At 37.6% G+C, this 17115-nt stretch overlaps 1 protein-coding gene across 3 annotated transcripts; it reads right to left on the bottom strand.

Moving 5' to 3' along the window:
- Window positions 1–206: 206 nt before the first annotated feature.
- On the bottom strand, window positions 207–16531 carry LOC109043189 (uncharacterized). 3 transcript variants are annotated; one of them, XM_072304030.1, is made up of 15 exons: window positions 16095–16531; window positions 15353–15538; window positions 13917–14139; window positions 12786–12946; window positions 11893–12027; window positions 11083–11289; window positions 10253–10593; window positions 8983–9138; window positions 7894–8116; window positions 7020–7228; window positions 3450–3624; window positions 2471–2599; window positions 2046–2125; window positions 1042–1180; window positions 207–373 (listed from the first exon to the last, which is right to left on the bottom strand). In XM_072304030.1, exons 2-15 carry the CDS (start codon window positions 15437–15439, stop codon window positions 287–289), a joined length of 2352 nt encoding a protein of 783 aa, XP_072160131.1. In that variant the 5' UTR covers window positions 15440–15538; window positions 16095–16531; the 3' UTR covers window positions 207–286. The 3 variants fall into 3 exon arrangements, with proteins under 3 accessions (XP_072160131.1, XP_072160145.1, XP_018915855.2); XM_019060310.2 differs by lacking the exon at window positions 207–373 and having other exon boundaries at window positions 2035–2125; XM_072304044.1 differs by lacking the exons at window positions 15353–15538; window positions 16095–16531 and having other exon boundaries at window positions 13921–14059.
- Window positions 16532–17115: the final 584 nt, after the last annotated feature.

The raw sequence follows: 17115 nt of genomic DNA, 5'->3' as shown, positions 1-17115 counted from the left end.
ATTTTCATTATAATTTCTATTTGGTTTAACACTATCCCTTTTTCTGTTGTTTCGTAAAAAAATAAATCACGAGCAGTTAAAACATAAGAATATCAGTTTTTCTTTAAAGTTAACTGTGAACTCTCCTTATCCATTCAAAAATGTTCAGTAAAAATCATGTGAATGAGGTCTGAAATGAATTTAATGAGGAATAAAGAGCATAGAACAATAAGTGGCAAATTATAATTTATTCACGATAAAAGAATTCAGTAAGTTTCTTTAGCGTAGATGCTCATGTTTCGGTCAACTATCGATGTTGATGGTACGGCTTGTTTTGAACCGGAGGCCAGGATCTCAAGTTTGTGTCTTCATCATAGCTCAGCGAATTTTCATCCTAGCATTGAGAAAAGAATAAAAAGTATTAAAATATCCGGAAACAAAAAAAAATAACAATTAATATTAAGTGTTGCGTTGTACTTAAGTTTTGTGATCCAGTGTGGATCTAGGTGGGGTCCGGACAATGGATCACTGAACATGGTACGAATTTAAGTATTCAGTTTTGATATAGATTCTCCCTCAAAATTTTACGTAAAACACGATTCAAGCAGCAAATACTGGAATTCACTCCCAATCAAGATATCGACGTCTTTATTTAGCACTAGCTATAAAAAGTTGAATTTGCACAAGAAACTTGATTTTGCTGGTTTTTCACACTCTAGTTTACGTGATTAAAAATATCACGCCCTCTAACGGTTTTCACAGGCCTCGTAATCAAACTATGTTCCTGAGTTGTTTAAAATGTAGGCAAGATCTGAGCCGATACGCCAAGATTGAGAATGTCATACCTACTTTCATACCGCAAAGGCTGTTACAGCAACTTTTGGTGTGCAATTTAACTCGAGTAGATTTATACAGCGAAAAATGTGATTATGTAAGTAATACAAGAAAAAATCACTTAACTAATTCTCTTATGTTATACAGTTGGAATACTACTTGATTGGCTAATTTGTATGAGGGGAAAAGAGCCGTTTGCAAGTAGGTAAATGTTTTGCAGATACCAACCGTCAATTTCTGATCGAAAACAGCAAGCATTGCGTCCTTTTGATTTAACAATCCAACAAGCATGCACTGAACTTTCTTTAAATTCGCCATTTCATATTGATAACTTGCCACGCAACTGACCAGCTTATCGGTTACACTCCTGTCAAAAAATAATGTCAGATGAATCACTTGCATCAGTAGCGTAGTAAAAAATCTTTTGGCTTGACGGTTCGAGACCACATTTTCCAAAATTTTTAAAAACTATATCGAGGTCTAAAATGACCGCCCTTTAATAGCTAGGATAGAAAGACGCCAGGTCGCCAGGTGCTCATTAAAGGAAATCAAAGGGGTCAGAAGAATTTAGTTATTATTAAGAAGGTGACAAATTCTTATCCTGCTGAAAAAGGCTTGTAGTAAATGGTTTTGGACCTTAAGCTCAAATACTCATACCTCACTTGGTTAAGTCCAGTTTCTAAACTAAAAATTGTAAAAATAGCATTTTGATTGAGATCCGCCATAATTAGATTCGATTTAAAAGAATTTTCACGAAATCCAACGAAAAGGGACGAACAAAATTTTCTATCAGAAAAACTAGGTACAACGAAAGTATCCATGAGAGATGCAGTAACATGCCCACAAAAGCCCTTTGCCATGATTGACAAGACTTTGACAAGACTTTTCAGAGGTCAAAGAAACGGATGATGAAATCAGATCAAAGGAAAATATTTCTCATTCCCGGACCAAAAAAAAAAAAATGTGCATAGAATTGAAATAATAATAAATTTGTCCGAAAAAAATACCGGAATAAACTGGGAAATTTTACCCCTTTAGAAAAACACAAAATGGCTAAAATTTACAGATCTCACTTTATACTGTGTAAATATACAAATCGAACCGAGCTACCTGTTTAACATGACAGGAGAGCCGCGAGTCAAACTGACTGAAATAACTTTTACTCATACCATCTTTACTTAAACTTAATTGATTTATAATTAATTCACGGTTTTTAATTACCCTATACATACTTTGCAGTCTCAATAGCATCCTCCTTTTCTTGCTTCACTTTTTCCCACTTCTCCCTCCACTCCTTTTCACTGTTTCGCAGCTGAAAAAGAAGTTAAGTATAATTTAATGAAGCGCTTCACGCAATTGAGAGCAAATCGAGTTTTCATGGCGTATTTAACATTACGAGGCAGACATCTTTAGTAGACCAGGCACTAGAATTAATTGCTTCTTCAATCAAATGACTTGAAGATATCAATTCAAACTACATGCTATTTTTTTAATCGGACTTATCCCGCATAACTATACATATACGCGGTTTTTAAAACATAAAAGTTCCCCTCTGTATGTTCTAATTTTGACCTCAGGTAATGCCTCTGATGATTTTTCTAGGTTCTTTTTTAGAAGAATTAAAACAGAAAAATTGAAACTTTAACCATTGATTTACCCGCTCTTCCAAATGAGAAAGTTTGCTCTCTCTATGAGGGAGCAATGCGGCTTGTTCTCTTGCGTTTACCAATTCTTCCGATAATTCGTTGATGCGTCGCAACATATCGTTGTTTTCTCGTTGGAGCTCCTGCAAAATACCATGATACAACAATCATTACTTACAATTCACTGACCATTACTACTAAGAAAGGAAGAGGATTGAGCTTAATAGAAGAGAATCAAATTTTTCTTCGAAACGAGACGAGGGTCTGCACGTTAGTTGCTCGAAATGACTCCATTAGCATCACTGTAGAATTAAATATTTCCAATGAATTAATTTATCAATGGGGTTGAGAGGGAATTAAATGTGCATTTCCGTCCTTTTTTTTAAAAATTGTTTTTCGGCATTTAAATGGAATGAACCAAGTTTTCAATTTTTTCTTTCATTAAAAAAAGAAAAATTTTGCATGCAGCAAAATTGACATTTTCTCAATCAGCATTTAACAAATAAAACTCTCGCAATTTAGTAAAACTATAAATTTGGAACGAATATTTTTCTTTATGAGAGATAGAAAATGTATTTTACAACAAACCGACCGCTTGTTTTCCAAATGGAGAAAAATGTTTAAAAGTAGGTCCTTTTTATCAAAGTCGTAATTCAAAACACTGGCAAGAGAGGGGGATCCATAAAATTGCTCTGACGAGTCACTTTGACTTTAAACTTTAAAGATGATATTTTAACATTTTCCTGGTAAAGCAGCATTCGTAAGCGTTCAAGTAGTTTGTTTAACTGTTTCGAAATTTCAGAAGTTTTCGAAAATCAAGGTTTTTTTGGTATCCTTTCCATTGAAGTAGACTTATTATTGTCGACTTGTTAGTCACTACCTTCTTCTATACTAATGTCTTCATTCACTAATCATCTGAATGGCCTGAAATATACATTTACCCCTCAAATAACATTAAGAATTGACGTTTTAATACGAAAATAATTTCTGCACCTTCAAATCGCAGTAAAATTGGTTCTTCTCTTGTTTCATGCTCTCCAGGTCTTTGTGCAACTGTTTCCGCTGATTGAGAATCGCCGCGAAGTCATCGATTTGCGGGTAAATACTTTTGTGGTCACCAATCATGTGATTAGGAGTGCTGTCGTCATCTTCTGAACTTAATAAATTCCTGTAAACAAGATTCAGTCATATTGTGTAGAGCCAAATATCAGTGTATATTATCCAGATATAATATGTATGCAATTTGTGTTCGGTTATATGACATTTCGTCAACGATTTATTGTCCGCGCACCTGTTTTTCCAGTAATTTACATCCACGCGTTTTTTCGGCACGGTTGTTTTGGTTCACGTGCCAGTTGAGACCCAACGTTAATTGGCCCACATGTAAATACAAACGACAATTGCTCTCGACGTTTTTGGATGAAAATGTATAATGTCTGAGGGTTTGCTTGTTTTTTTGTTTTGTCTGTTTGGTCCAACGCAGAATAATAGATAGCTGAGAGTTTTGGTAAAAATGTGGGAGCGTCAACTCCATGAGACAAAATTCACTAAAACTCTCTACACCTCTTTGGTGTAACAGGACTTAATTATCTTTCAAGATTTTCCCACCTTGTTATACCTGAACCGGATGAACCTCTATATTTGCCTCAGCTAAAGGCTCTTAGATTTTTCCAGTGTACGATAAGTATCTTGATTTATTTTGCGAGGAAAGATCTGTACTTTTAAAGGATGCCTGGCATTCTTAATACGTTCAATTTAGTATAATACTGTGCAACACCTCTGTTGTGAAATAGTCGCTTCAGGCGTCGCCGCACGGCGCGGCGGGCGTGCTGCCAGCGCAAAAGGCGCATTAGCGCCTACAAACCCAAGTGGATACTTCAAGCACTGTGCAATGCGTGAAGTATCCACTTAGGTTTGTAGGCGCCAGTGAGCCTCTCGCGCTAGCAGCAGTAGCAGCACGCCGCGCCGCTCCCCTCTGTTAGGCTTTAATACTTATACTCGCATAGTCAGCGTTTTTTAACTCATGATTTTGAAATGTTTGCACACTCTGCATTGATTAATCTCATTTAAATTGATGGGAATAAAATGTGTATCAATTTATCAAAGGAGAATAATAATATAATGTGTATTTTTTAAATATTGGTGGTTCCGTGTCAAATTTAATGATTTCCAAAGCACTTTACTTTTTTCTTTTATATTTTGTGCTTTTATTGTGCTGCAGCGAGGTGTACGCGCAACCAAACGCTCAAAATTTGACGTATTTGACTCTAAAAGATCGATGTACAAATGGGTTAAAACTGAAGATTGCGTGCTTCTTGGTTTTTTCCCCTCTTTTATTCGTTTTTGCAGTTTCTGTCAGCACAACTGCGACTTATTGAGATTAATGTCGCTCGGAAAAGGTTTTACAAATATTTGTCACGTTTTAAAAATATAAATGTTTTCGAAATGAAGTAATAATTTTGTAAAGAAAAAATTAAAAAAATAAAAAAAAAGTATACCTATACACATATAAGGTATATTGTTTACCGAATATTTTAAGGATAGAAATAAAACCAAATATTCACCTATGACAATTTAAGAAGATGATTCAAAAGGAGAAAGTATTAACATTTCATTTAGAAAATGAGCACCATAACAATACTTCCGTCTCTCTCAATTTCTCATTTCCATATTGTCAATATAATTTTACATACCGACTAAAATATAACGCTTGAACCAAGTCACCATTGCTCATTTTACGTGTGAGCGTAAACTACTGGACAAAAAAGGTGCGCGGACAAAAAATCGTTGACAGAATGTCATGAAGCCGTTCCGTTTGATAGAAATACGTCCGAGTTTATGCTCAATAAGTTGCTCATCAATCATTCTCGGCATGAAACAGCATTTATGTCTAAACTTAACACTTGCCTTACTCAATTGCATTGCTAAAATTCTTACCGCATCTAAAATAATTGTTAATTTCAGACACCCGTTTGGGAAAAGAGGACTTCAAAAATTTGAACAAATGAATGAAAAAAAAAAAAAAAAAAAAAAAAAAAAAAAAAAAAAAAAAAAAAACCACCTCGTCTATAAACGGCCAAAAAGTACTGAATATATTGCGGAAAACATGGCATTTCAAAGATTTACGGGTCGTTAACCGTTTCTCCAGACTACATAACGTTTTTACAACAAATCCTACCGAAAAGTTTCCGCGCAATTATCGCAAATGTCAATTCTGATTAATCATTGCCGAAAAAGTTTCTGAATATTGCACTACATGGCAATGCTGCTGCAGTAATACACGGATCACTCGAATTCACAGGTCGTTACGGTCCAAGCAACTAAGAATGCATTACAAAATTCCCCAGGGCAAGAACAGCCAGCCAAGCGTAGAGCCGTTGAGATTAAAAAACTAAAACGCCTTCAATTTTTTGAGCATGCAACACGGACATCCCTTGGGCACGAATAGTTGTATCTTGTATCAAGGCACTGATACTAAAAACGCCAGAACTCCTTCAATTTCTTCCTCTTGTCCTGGTGAATTATGCGAATTCATGGCATTTACAACAAGTCGTCGTTGCGAAATGATAGGGCGAGACAAATTGTATTAGAATTACATTGAACAGTAAATAAATAAAAGAAATATTGAAAATTTCAAAAACAGCAACTTCCATTTGGACTTATTTATGCTAATTGGAACTATGTGTAAGTGGAAAGATGGGGTATCCTCGTTAGTGCTCGGGCCATAAGAATGAATGGAAATTTAAAAGCTTAAGTGACGTCAACGGCAACGAAACCGTCTCCTTCGTCGTTCTCGCTCGGCTTCAACTCATAAGCCCTGTCCACAACGCTCATGTCACATGTCCACGGCTCACAAGTTAGCGCACAGTTCCTTTTGATTTAATGTCAAATCCCCCTTCTCCATTTCTCATAAGGGACCGTATCCACTTTTACATTGTTTTTAATCCAGCTCACCACGAGCACACCGCATTTTTCCACTTGCACGTAGTTCCTTTTAGCATAAATACGTACATTTGACCTGTGTTAAAAATATTTGCTAATATCTTGTTTAGGAGTTGATTTCTAAAACTCTCGTTGTGTGATTCGTTTTCTAAGAAAGATTTTGAAGAGAATACATGTGACGTTGAATTCTAGTTCAGAACCCTGTCTGGTGGTCCATTTCATGAAATTTCGTGGAATTTCAAGCGAATATATTTAATGAAATTTTCCATCTCTGAGTATGGGGCGCACGAAACCACCCTTTTCACGCTCATGCGTGACTTATTCTGCCGTACTAAGGAAGATCGCCGTATGAACATTCGAGAGTTGCCAAATTTCACTTGATAAAACATGTATTTTTAACAACATTCATGCATATTTTTCCTTGAAATTTTCAGATGTTTTCGATTAATTTGCGCACGAAATTTTCTGAAAATTTTGGAAAATAATATTCGCAATTTCCCCAGTAAATTCGATTTTTATCGGAGGAAACGTGACAACGTCTGAAGGCTCATACGGCGTTCTTCCTCAGCACAGCAGAAATTGTGCCCCTAGAGAGATCTGGTGTTGTGAAAGGGGAGGAACCTGAAGCGGGTGTGTTGAGTCGCGCTGGAGCAGTTTGGACAAACCGTTTTTTCGGTGCGAGATTCCTGGACAGCCGTCTCAGCGAGTTCTTTCGCCTTCCTCAGCTCTTCCACCGTCTGTTGCAAGTCATTAAGCTGCGGTGTCAGCTCCTTGTCTATCCGCTCACGCAGCATCGTATTCTCTTCCTCCACCTCCCGGGTCAGGTGCTCCTGTCATAAGATTTCAGTTAATGCGTAGATGTCGTGGTCAAATAATAATCAAATCAGGCATAACAGCGAATGCCTAGGCAAATAGTTCAATATCAAAGAGCTTGATACAAAAACGGCTTTTCCGCCCCCTCCCCCCTGGAATTTCTTCAAACTTTGTCTATTGATTACTCGTACTTGAGCGCTTCTTTTCCCAAATTTCAGACACCCAAAAAATTTGAGGGGGCGCTAGGGGGATGGAAATCAAAACCTATGAACCGCAATATCTTTCTCCGCTCGAGAGATATCGAAGTTCATAGGTTTTGACTCCCCCCCCCCCCAGCGCCCCCCAAATGTTTTGAGTCTGAAAATTTGGGGAAAGAAGCGCTCAAGTATGAGTAATCAATAGACAAAGTTTGAAGAAATTCCAAGGGGGAGGGGGCGAAAAAAGCCGTTTTCGCATCAAACTCTTTTGAGAGTATTATTCTTGTACTTTCATTTTTACCGTCTATTTCACTTAGTGATGTGATTTTAGTGATTTTTTCAGTGATTCGTGACTTAAGCACTTAAGCTATTGTCCAAATGTCATACGATGGTTTATCCTAGGTTTTCAGGCTAGGGTAAATCCTGCAATTAACTGAAAAATAAAATAAATCTTATGTTTTATTGAAGTATGTCTGACAGCTAACCTCTTTTCCTCTTTGTTGCCTCTGCGTTTCTATAGTTTGTTCCTGGTCCTCAATCAATTTCGATAACTCCGAGATTCTATCATTACGGCATTTGATTATCTTATTGTATTCAGCTGCGAGAGTTTTCAGTTTCTCCCTCTCTGTCCTCTCCTCTTTAAGGGCATCCTTGTGCATGTTTATTTCTTCCTGCAAACGGGCTATTTCACCCTCAAACTTTGCTCTCCTGAAATGACAGCAGAATTAGCATGATATAGAAAACAAAATATTAATCCAAAAGCGAACCAGTTAATACGAGGGTGGAAAAATTCGTTTTTTCCCACTCTGCTCTAGGAAGGATATGCTGGTTGTACACGGAATTTTCTATTCCTCTTCGTTATACTATTTGCACGATGATTACAATATTTTAGACTGATTATCAGAACAAATAATGGAACTTTGAAGAGAGTAGAATATTTTTGTTCATATTAATTAAATGGACGTATTTCTGTGAAACGGAACTAAGCGCCATGGAAAAGCATTGCAAGTATGGGAACGAATGAGCCCGACGCCCGGTTCCGCCGCCAATCCAAGCCCCACTCTACCTTCCTACCCCGATGGCGCTTAGTTCCGTTTGACAGAAATTCGTCTAAATAATCATAAGCTCGTTAACTATATTTAAAATGAAAGTACCGAGGACCAGAGGATGAGGAAGAAGTAGGCTAACACTCGGAATAAGTTATGAGATTTCAAAGTAAATGATTTTGTAATTTTATTTTAAAGAGGAAATAAACTAACCCAAAAGCTCGTTTAAATCACATTAATTTCTACTTATGTGTGTTTAACCATTTTCATTTTCTTCAGCTACCAAGACAGACCTTGCGGTAAGTATTTTTCGGGTCTTATATGAAATGCATAGGTACATGCATTTTGTATCTTTCATCTTCCCATGACTGGATAAATGCGCAAGGGATAAGCTTACAACTAGCGTTTTCTCAATAAAACATCTTACTGACCTTATACATATTAAAACTATGAGTTTTTTTGCAATATCCCCCCCCCCCATTTATTTACACTTAATATCCGATGTTATGACCATGCACCTTAACTTACATTTCTGAGCTCACTTCTTGCATTTCTTCCAGCTTGCCTTTCAGTTCACTCACGGTCGTCCTCTGCCTGGATTCGAGAGCCGTCAGAATATTGATCCTTCTCTTGAGTCCAGCCTCTCGGTCTTTAGCTGATTCTAGGATTTTGGAGTTCGTATCTCTACGTCCGCGAAACATAGAAATGACGATTGAGAAGAAATTAAAAATCGACGAAGACTCGATCGATAATGAATTATGTTTAGGCTAAAGGTTTAGACTTCTTTCTTGAGACTCGACGTGAAGATGAATTCTAGGCCCATGTTAAAAGCATAGAAATATCTCGTTAGCTTTGATTTTTTGCAGAAATACCGCGATTTCCTGAACTCAAAGTCACTCATATGTAAGTAAGTAATTGACAGTGACTTTTACAGCATGCGACCAATCTCGGTGTTGGAGTAACAGCGAATCGGCTACTCATTTTTTCGCCCTTTTTATGGTGAAAAATGAAATCGTCATATATTTCAAAACGCTCCGGGGTTTTTTAATTTATCTTTCGTATTGTTGTAGCCTTTCCCTCAATTGAGTTGTTATTTTACAAGGCACTATGTGATACTACATTATAATTTTTTTTTTTTTTTTTTTTTTTTTTAATGCAACGAAGTTTCTATTTCCCCGAAGAGAAGTTTTGAAAAGGCACTGTTTCAGCCGAAACTTGGAGGGATGGATGGATCCATAGACAGATCTAGACATTTAAAAAGGAGGTGGGCAATGCGGGGCCCGGGGGGCTCCCCCTAGAAAATTGTCGAAATTTTACAGCATTTACCATACAGTTTGAGTCAATTATGTCATGAGTAAATACCAAACGGACGTATATTTTTGTCAAACGGAACTATGTGCATTATGACGTGAGCCCTGTTATGCAAGTATTCTTATGGGTCTCAGGGCCCATGTCTGAATGCACATAGTTCCGTTTGATAGAAATACGTCCAAATGCGTCCTACACTCCTACCTTCTATTTTCCTCCGTTCCTTCATCTCTTCCCTTTTGTTCCCTTTCGGCTTATATACAGGCGAACTGGGGGGGGGGGGGGGGGTTGATTGAGTCGCTTGATTCGCCAATGGGTGGATTTTTTCAGAAATGAAATTTTATAAAATTTCCTTAAGGAAATATCAGCACTGAAAAGTTGGCGCTCTGCCCTTTTCAGATGGCGCCTTGATCCACTGAGTTTATATTAACCGCAAATCAAATATTGGTTTTCTTGAAACTCGGAAAGCTTTAAAAATATCTAAACATGCCTGTCATTGTCTTCCACTCTGGCGGCTTCGAGCTCATCTGTCTTCTTTTCAAGCTCGGCCTTCAACTGTTTGACCTCTCTCATTGCTTCAGCTAATCTCAGCTCTGCCTCTTTCTTCTTCTGCCTCTCTTCAGAGAGCTCCTTTGACTGGTCAATATTTGCCTTGCTGAGTTTCTCGTTTTCACGGCTCACTTGAAGTAGGTTCTTTTCCCTGATTTTGAACACCGCTGAGGACATGGAGGAGATCTGACCGGTCGTGCGTAGCTGCGAAACCTCATTCTCCAGAGTAATCAGTCTCTCCTCCTTGGATTTCAGCTTCTCGGCCAACTCGGCCTTTTCTATCTGTGAGGACAAAAATTCTATTTTATTAGAAAATGTTAATTTCCTTCTCTATCATTAATTTATGTTTCTCCCCCTTTCCGTTCTTTTCTCCTATCTCTTACGCCCTCTCTCCCCTCCTCCTTCTTCCCCGTCTCGCTCCCTCTCGCCCCCTCTTCCTTTCTTTCTCCTCATCTCTTGAGATTTGAGCATTTAATGATAGGGTTTTGTAGCTTTACTTGTGCTAACTGACCGCTCAGAGGCCCAATTATTGAAACTATGTGGATACAATACGACAGGACATAGCCCTATCTTGTCCATGCAATATATTACAATTCGATGTCGTATCGGGCTGCTTAATCAAGCTTTCAATAATCGGCCCGTAGGTAATAGAGACCCTATCTCCGCAATTTCCGCAAGATCATAAGCAATTTATCCATCAACATACTAAATACCATTTCTATGACATCAGATTAAACTATATTCCAAACAGTGAGGGCACATGATATTTACCTTTAAAGCTTTGACCCTTTTCAGTGCCTCTTTGTTCGTGGTGTGCGCTTTCTCAAACTTTTTTTTGAGAAGCTTTGCCACAGTGTAAGCTTTCTTCTTCGACTGGATCAAAGACTTGACTTCCTGCTGATTCAAGGAGACGCCAATCTTCAGCCCCTCCACACAGTTTTCCATCAAGAGTCGCTTCTCTTTCTCTTTCAACAACCTCTGAAAAACGGTGACCAACGTATACGGTAAAAAATCGATAGAATGTTCATTCGCACTAGAAATACTGTATATAAATTCACAAACTTAAACGTTCTATATTATTAGTTTTAAACTTATGCGTTACCTTTTTGATTAACTAATAGACAGAGAGAATGAACACCAGTCTTAAAAAGTTTGCTGTAGCTAAAATCCGTCTTGTTAGCATTTTTCCTTACAAATAGTCGACGTAAAACAGTAAAAATATATTTTTTCGAATATACACGTGTCTAATCAATTTTACTCGTAATTTTACGAGAAATGTCAACCTACTCCGCCATGATTGTCTAAGCTCAGGATTGAGTAGGCCTAATAATCAGTCTCTATAAGCTTCAACAAGAAAATATCAATGGAGAAACTGGGAACCCCTTCATTTTGAAGCTATGCAACCTCTGCTATTTGTAGGTCAAACAGCTATGAGACGCGTACCATTCTCTTTGGGTACAAAATTCAACGAAGGTAGATTACAGGAATACGATGCAAGCAGAGGAGTCGTGTGTGTTACTGCTATGAGACTGTAGAGTAAAATCTAAAAGATATCAACAAAATACTTCTTGGTTGACTTACAGCTAAAATTGCATCTATTTCAGAGCCATCTGACGGATCGGGAAGATGACAAGAGTGAGAAAAAGACTTGCTTCTTACACTCCCTGTTTGACTTCCAGATGTCACGAGGGGGCAAGGTGGCAGCATTTCCTTGACCTTCAGAAACAATAATTTTGAATTTTGAATATGCACTGAAGTATATCTAAAAATTTCACGCCAAAAGCATGACTATAACATATTTTATTACTATTGACCTGTATTTTTATTTTCTAGAGATACACATATGTATACTGTAGCTTACGGCACCGCGCTGAGATACATTCCATAAGTATAACGAGGTAACCTGAAAGAAGTGGGAAATTGTAGCGGTGCTGGAGAGAATTCTTTATCTTAAAGAAACAATAACCATACGCTTTCGTGAGCTCATGTCAATGATGGAGTGACAGCTATAGGGGCTTAATTGCGTCGTAGCGTTTCTAAGTTTCAGCTGGCAACTGGCAACTTAATTTTGAACCCATCAACGAATAACTGTTCCGCCTCCAAAAGTTAAGGAAACGTTTGTCAAAGTCAGGAGAAAATTCACACAAAACTTTAAAAGAAAATTTACAGTTGGCCTCTTGAAAGTTCAAATAGAACTAACAAACATGCATTAAGTTAAACCCCTCCAACCTCCAACTGCCACCCCTTCAAACGCATACCTGTCTTTTTCAGGGATTTTATTCTTGCGCTTAGGAGAATGGAAAGGTTAAGATCGGGAGTGCGGCGTTGTGATATATTGTTGATATCAATTTTTGGTTACGATAATCATTATCAAAAGTACCCACAATCATCAAAAGAATCATAAAACGCCATCGAAAGCAGTCCCTTGAAATTTATTTCAACCACTTACCATAAAATTTACTTCAACCACTTACCATACTAGAAGTGCTTTTCGATGTTGTGATTTTTTCGCCGGCATTTTTTCTTTCATGTATTCTCCTCTTAGGATATGAGAGTCGCGCGGTGTCATCTTTTTTTCTCTTTTGATTTCCTTCACTGACAATGAGCACACCGGAGGAGGATAGAGGACACTTTACTGTCACAGAATTGTTATAAGAAGATTAGGGCAGATAAACCTAACAATAGTCTGATTGGCACTTTAACAGAACCAGATAATTTGACTAAATTTAACGTTCCCTCTCAGCTATAACTTATATTCTAAAATTTGAACAATTTTTTCAAGTGTCAACATGATTAATCACCTTAAATACAATTTTTAGCCTTTTATTTTCAGATAAGTACCGAGTATTTTTATTTCTTTGGATCCAAACAGTGTGTTGTCTATATAGCAATGACAGCTGAAACTGGAAGCTAGTAGGCCAAAAAATCGGGAGCTTACGAATATCTTTTTTCAACATCTATATTGACTCAAAATTAAAAACGCACATTATTATTTTTCCAAAAATATATACATCAATCAACAGGATAAGACAATATTTTGTGTAGTAATCTCTCTCTTTATCGGGAACTCAAGGGACCGGATGATTTCTTCGCTGTACAGAGATTCTCGTTGTAACGAAAGTCGATCAGAGAAAGACGAACTAACTCCGACATCAATGAATCAAAAGATTAAGGTACCCTCCAGGGGTGCAAAATCTGTAGTAGATCCCTCGTGATCCTAAGCTTGCTGGCTCTCGGTATGCACTGTGCATTGGTCGGAAATAGTGCGCCTTGGTAGGTTCGGCACCGAGAATTGACAAATTACGAATCTTCCATGACTAAAGCAGGCACCGTAGTGAATGCGCAATGCGTGAAGTATTTCTACAGCCTTGTTGGCGCTGATATGTGTTAGGCGCAATGCGGGCAGTATTCCCTCAGTCGTGTAGGCGCCAATATGTGCTCCGCGCCGACCGGACTGAATTCGGCGCAATTAGTTGAACTCGTATGGTCAGCGTTTCCAACTGGTTACTACCATATTAAGTTTTTGCACACGCTGCATGGATTACTCTCATTTAACTTGATTAATTTTTTCTTTTTTTAAATTTTACGTATTAACGATAACTTACATACACTGCCTGATACTGGTTTCTCCGTAAGCTGTGATCTGTTCTTCAAATTAGCTTTCAGGCTCGAGAGGCCTTGCAGGAACAGTGTACCATTTCCACCTCTGGCATCGCCCCGACTATTTTCGGTTCTTACATCTAAGTTCATCTCATCCTGCCGCAGTGCGGGCTTTTGTGAAGAGGCCTTGCGCAGGAGTGACGGTGGTATCTGCTGGACGAATTGTTCCTAAAAAAATGGGAATTTTTCCGGATAATTACACTTTTGTTGAACAACTCACTCATTCGGTAGCGTCGATGACAGAAGTTTTTTCGTTTGTTTTTTTTCCAGTGTATACACGGTACTTGGTTATCGTTTTTTATAATAATTACTCAGTTTAGTTATCATTTAATTTAACGTCAATACTTGGACAGCGGACTTGGACTTCCTAAAGGGGGAAAGCGGGAGAGCCGGCAAGCTGGTCTAGTGGTCAGCGCGTCTGACTATAGGACCATAAACCCCGGATTCGAATCCTAGTAGTGACGTCTTTTCACGGAGCTGATGAGTGGATCTGCAGAAACAGATTATAATCGGTTTTTATCCCTGTTATATTTGAAAAGCCTGGAGCATGGGTGTGCCAAAAATCCCTCTGATGTTAACGGACGGTAAATCTTTATAATAAACACGCATCTATAGATGGCTGTGGATTCCCAATCTACTAAATAAAAACGAATAAATGCCAAATAAATTGCAAAGGGGGGCATTCAGTATCACATTGTAATTAGAGGAAAATTAAGGAAACGCATAACAATTTATATCAGATAAAGGACAACTGAATGGGTCACTCAAAGGAAATTTAAATGATTTGCCAATGGAGACATTGAAGAATACCACACTGAAAATAAGAAAAATCCAGCTGTAAAAGCCATACTTACGAGCTCCTTACACAGACATACCGTCCGTTCCAGGCTCAGAGGCCGAAAGTTCCAGGTGCAGCACATCTTGCTTCGCCCACAGCCCAGATCAGCCGACAGCTCCAATACCCGGAACTTTCAGCTTCTGAGCCCGAAATGACTATACAGCTCGTAACTTTTTTTCAGCTCATATTATTACGGTTTCTCCAACTTTTAAGGTGGGTCCACAGTTGCATTCAATTTTTTCAAAGTACGTCATTAAATTTTCTTTGTGGTACATTTTTTGGTTTATGCAACGGAAAAATATTGCTGTCCCGTATAAAAAACTATTCATGAGGTAGAGCAGTCAAATTTTACCATATTTTCATCAATACTATATCTGCTAATTGACGGAATTTTTACCTCCCTCAACCTCCGTTGATGAAAATATTAAACTGAATGGATCTCCGAGGAAGGGACTGTCAAAGGAATACCTTCTTATGTCTAATAATGATTTGATCTTAGTCATGGAATTCTTCTGAACGTTTATCCAAGAGGAGCACACTTACCAAGCTCGTAATACGTTTGTTTCTGTAGGTTGCATTGGAGCGACTTTTCAACGGAGTGTCCTCAAAATTCAATCGATCCCCCCTCATCTTTGCTTGTCCCTTGGGATCCAAACCTCCGGCATCGTTTGCATTCGACTCACCTTCCTGACAAATAATTTGCTTGGAATTTCATATTCTATCAATATTCTGTCAATACGAATCAGAGTAAAGGTGAATTAATACATCTCCAATATTTGACAAAAAAAAATCAAAATGTAGAGGATTATTATTTATCATTAATTGTGTACAGCTTTAATGCACGCGCAACTGAATGATGCTGCGATAATAATAATTAAAATGCGAGAAGAATAATGCTGATCGAAATTATGCGGCGGATCCTCTGTAGCTTCGTAGTTTAAATATGAAACTCTTCTAACTTTTACATTTGAGACGAGAAATGTTACTTCGTTTTTTTTTTCTTTCTTTCTTTGAGAAATCCATTATTCTCTAGCAGATACTTTTCAAGCCTTAACGAGGAGGATTGAGTTTGTTACTTGTTACTTTAAATATGTGGAATATTTTCTTATAAAGTGTATGTAAGTTCTTGATTTCCCGTTTTGATCTTAAGCTTTGAACAAATATAAAACTTCAAAATCACTAAGTTCATCTCATTGCATCAGTAACCTAAAAAAATAAATAAAAAGTAAGAAGCTACTTTGATGATGTTTGAAAGATACACAAATTACGTAAGACTTTTACTCACATGATGATTGCGCTGCTTCACTGTAAGGTTATGTCTACAGGAACAACTTTGAGATCGAATGGAAAAATTCTCGCACGGAACAGTTGTACATTAATACACTTAACACGCCATAATTTAACAGATTTTACAAACTTAAATGTATTGGTGGGTAACAAAACAATTTTTCAAGGATAATTATTCAAGACGAAAATTACTCATTTTGAGAAAAATTTAATGAAACAAAAACATAGCCTCACATTTTTCAGAGCGAGCATCCACGCGGAAGTGAAATCATATGTTGAAAGAAAAAACATTCAAAGTCACCTGCTCATGAATGAAAACGGTTGGTGAGTTGGTGAGGAGTTCCGCCTTGTTAAGTAAAAATGCAGTATGAGCATTCGGATGTTGCCAAATTTCCTCTCTGAAAAAATTTATTTTTGTTGAAAGCTATGAATATATGTATTTTTCTTGAAATTTTCAAACTTTTTTAATAGTAATTACGAACGAAATCCTCCCAGTAATCGAAAGACAACCTTTCTCAAAGGGTATCCGGGATAAGGATGTCAAAATGCCCTTGTGAACGGATTTTTATTTTAACCATTTTAAGTCATCAAGGGTGTCCTAAAACTTAGGTTTTGGGGAATTTTAGCCCCCCAACCCCCTCCGCCCCCCCTCAGACCCCCAAAAACCGCTTTTTGGGGCTATTTTTGACTATGCTAACGTCTTTTCCTCATAACTTTCGTAATTTTCGGTAGAATTGAACCAAAATTTGTCAGAATCTACATCAATTAGCTTAGTTTTTGTAGAAAAAAATTCATTATCATCGGATAATATTTTAGCTTCTAAAAAACTTCGTAAAATTTTAAAAAAAAATCATTTTTTTTCCTTTTTTCGCGCTAGGTGACGTATGGAAACGAGGACACAAACAAAAATTGCCTCTAGTCTTACGTTATACATCCAATAAGATACAGAAAAAATTTCGTGTTGATCGGAGTGGTGCGCCATACTTAAAAACGCAATTTTCTAACCTCAAAACGGCCAA

This window comes from Bemisia tabaci, chromosome 1 (genome assembly GCF_918797505.1).
Source record: "Bemisia tabaci chromosome 1, PGI_BMITA_v3".
Taxonomy (NCBI): Eukaryota; Metazoa; Arthropoda; class Insecta; order Hemiptera; family Aleyrodidae; genus Bemisia; species Bemisia tabaci.
This window is presented reverse-complemented; position numbering and strand designations above follow the sequence as displayed.